At 29.3% G+C, this 2,035-nt stretch overlaps 1 protein-coding gene across 1 annotated transcript; it reads left to right on the top strand.

Annotated features, from left to right (window-relative positions):
• Window positions 1–32: 32 nt before the first annotated feature.
• On the top strand, window positions 33–1,121 carry LOC105560482. Its single transcript, XM_012009642.1, has 3 exons — window positions 33–269; window positions 355–444; window positions 577–1,121. Exons 1-3 carry the CDS (start codon window positions 108–110, stop codon window positions 691–693), a joined length of 369 nt encoding a protein of 122 aa, XP_011865032.1. The 5' UTR covers window positions 33–107; the 3' UTR covers window positions 694–1,121.
• The last annotated feature ends 914 nt before the right edge of the window (window positions 1,122–2,035 follow it).

Genomic DNA, 2,035 nt, shown 5'->3' with positions numbered 1-2,035 from the left:
TCTCTCACTCTCTCTTTTTCTTTCTCTCTCTCTCTCCTTTTTTCAGGTTTAGAATAAAAGGTTAGGCAATTGTGTCCTTTATCAAAATTTAAAAATTGTTTCATTATATGTGTATATGTCTACCTTCAATTATTGATAACCGTACAATTATTCTGAATGTTAAAATCATAAGTAATGTAATTAACTTTATATTATTTCAGGTGCAAAAGACTAACGCCTTGACGCATAAATTAACAGATCATATTCGTTTTACTAAAACGCGTAAAGAGGTGAAATAAATTTTCTAATTCTAAATACCTTTTAAGTAATCTTAAAAAATAAGATAACATCTTTGAATAATATATTATAATATAGATTTATCAGTTTCTTTTGCAAATATCACTTCGGCCATTGGAGTTCTGCGGAATGGGCATGTTTCATTTCGGTTACCAATTTATTTATAAGGTTATTCTTTAATATACTTACATCCGTATAAGTTTAATGTAATAACAATCTGAAATTTAAAGTTAACAAATAAGACAAATTAAAATAGGGATATTTATACTTTATGAATATAATTGAATTTTCTTCTTTTAGTTCTTCATCTGGGTACTTACTGTTATTATTTTTATATTGCAAATGGATACTTCTCCCATGTCTCGAACATTAACATCTAACAGGATTAACGAAACATGTTTCGATAGAGATGTGTAGAAAAGAGATATGCAATTACCCTATTTCAATATTTATTTTCAAGCTCGTTATTTAAAATTTAAGAAATTGATACAAAAATTAACTGTACATCAGTCATCTTCTTCATGTAATGTATAATCACTGTAAATACTTATTTAGTTTATCTATTTACACAAATATTATTATTTAGTTTTATGAATGTGTATTATCAACTAATTGTACATACGTTTTAAATAAAAACATCAGTTTCAAATAAAAAGTTCTTTAAGATTTATAAATCAGATTAATTATAGATATTCATAAGTAAAATCCTCTTTGATTAATCATAGGAAGATTGATTTTTATTTGAAGAATTAATCCATTGATTACAGAAGCATAAAAGCTAATAAATCGGTTATCCATTAAATGGAAAATATCAAAATATTTGTGCTTAATTCACATTTACCATAACTTTAATGTCAAGACAGATATTTTAACTGATAAGTTACTTTCTGGGCTAAAAGTCCTAGTCCAGTTATTGGTGGAAATGTCTAATAATTGTGATGACATTGAGAGAAAGAGATAGAGAGAGAGAGAGAGAGAGAAAAGAGAGTGAAATCGATTATGTCATTATGTACGTTTAAAAAGAAATTACATAATTCATGGTACTAATGCATTAATCGATTGTATCGCTCTATCAACTTAATAATAAATGAATTACGCGGCAACTAAATGAGACATGTGTCAGTATCGAATTGATGTACGGTGTCAGTTTACGGCAGGGACAACAATAGTGATAATTATGGTGACTACTATACAACAGGCTATACGTCCACTTGTTCTGACTTCTTTCCTAATTGGTTTAGGAGTTTACTCCTCGAAAAAAATTTATTTAAGTGTTGTCTATATTTTGACAGTATGGATTACTTTTGGTTGTCTTTTTTATTATATTGTGACCGCCTTTAAGTTAGAAAGAATGTTTGAGACAATCTATGCCATGGCCGATATACAGATTGGCATTCTTACTATTATTACATCTGCTATAATAAATATATATTTAAACAAGGTATACATGCGTATTAAATATACAGGGTGTCCAGAAATTCGCGAATCAAAATACCATAGCAAGAATGTCGTCGAAAAAATAAATTAAAAAGTTATTTGCCATTTTTCGTTCCGAGCAGTAGTTTTTTTAGATAAAAAGGTTGAAAACAGGCCAATCGTACATTACGGTTGAACGGAAACCTGTCCGTGAGTCGCGCGTCGATAGTGTTAGTGCACTAAACTATCGTTGCGCGACTCACGGACAGGTTTCCGTTCAACCGTAATGTATGATTGGCCTGTTTTGAACCTTTTTATCTAAAAAAAACTACTGCTCGGAACG

This window comes from Vollenhovia emeryi, unplaced genomic scaffold (genome assembly GCF_000949405.1).
Source record: "Vollenhovia emeryi isolate VEMERY1.0 unplaced genomic scaffold, V.emery_V1.0 DF945936.1, whole genome shotgun sequence".
Taxonomy (NCBI): domain Eukaryota; kingdom Metazoa; phylum Arthropoda; class Insecta; order Hymenoptera; family Formicidae; genus Vollenhovia; species Vollenhovia emeryi.
The sequence above is the reverse complement of the archived record's forward strand: the minus strand, read 5'-3'. Positions and strand labels throughout refer to the sequence as shown.

Coding starts and splice junctions, on each gene's coding strand:
- LOC105560482 (XM_012009642.1), top strand. CDS start 108: ATGTGTATATGTCTACCTTCAATTATTGATAACCGTACAATTATTCTG. Junction 270..354: donor TTACTAAAACGCGTAAAGAG/GTGAAATAAATT, acceptor ATTATAATATAG/ATTTATCAGTTTCTTTTGCA. Junction 445..576: donor GTTACCAATTTATTTATAAG/GTTATTCTTTAA, acceptor TTCTTCTTTTAG/TTCTTCATCTGGGTACTTAC.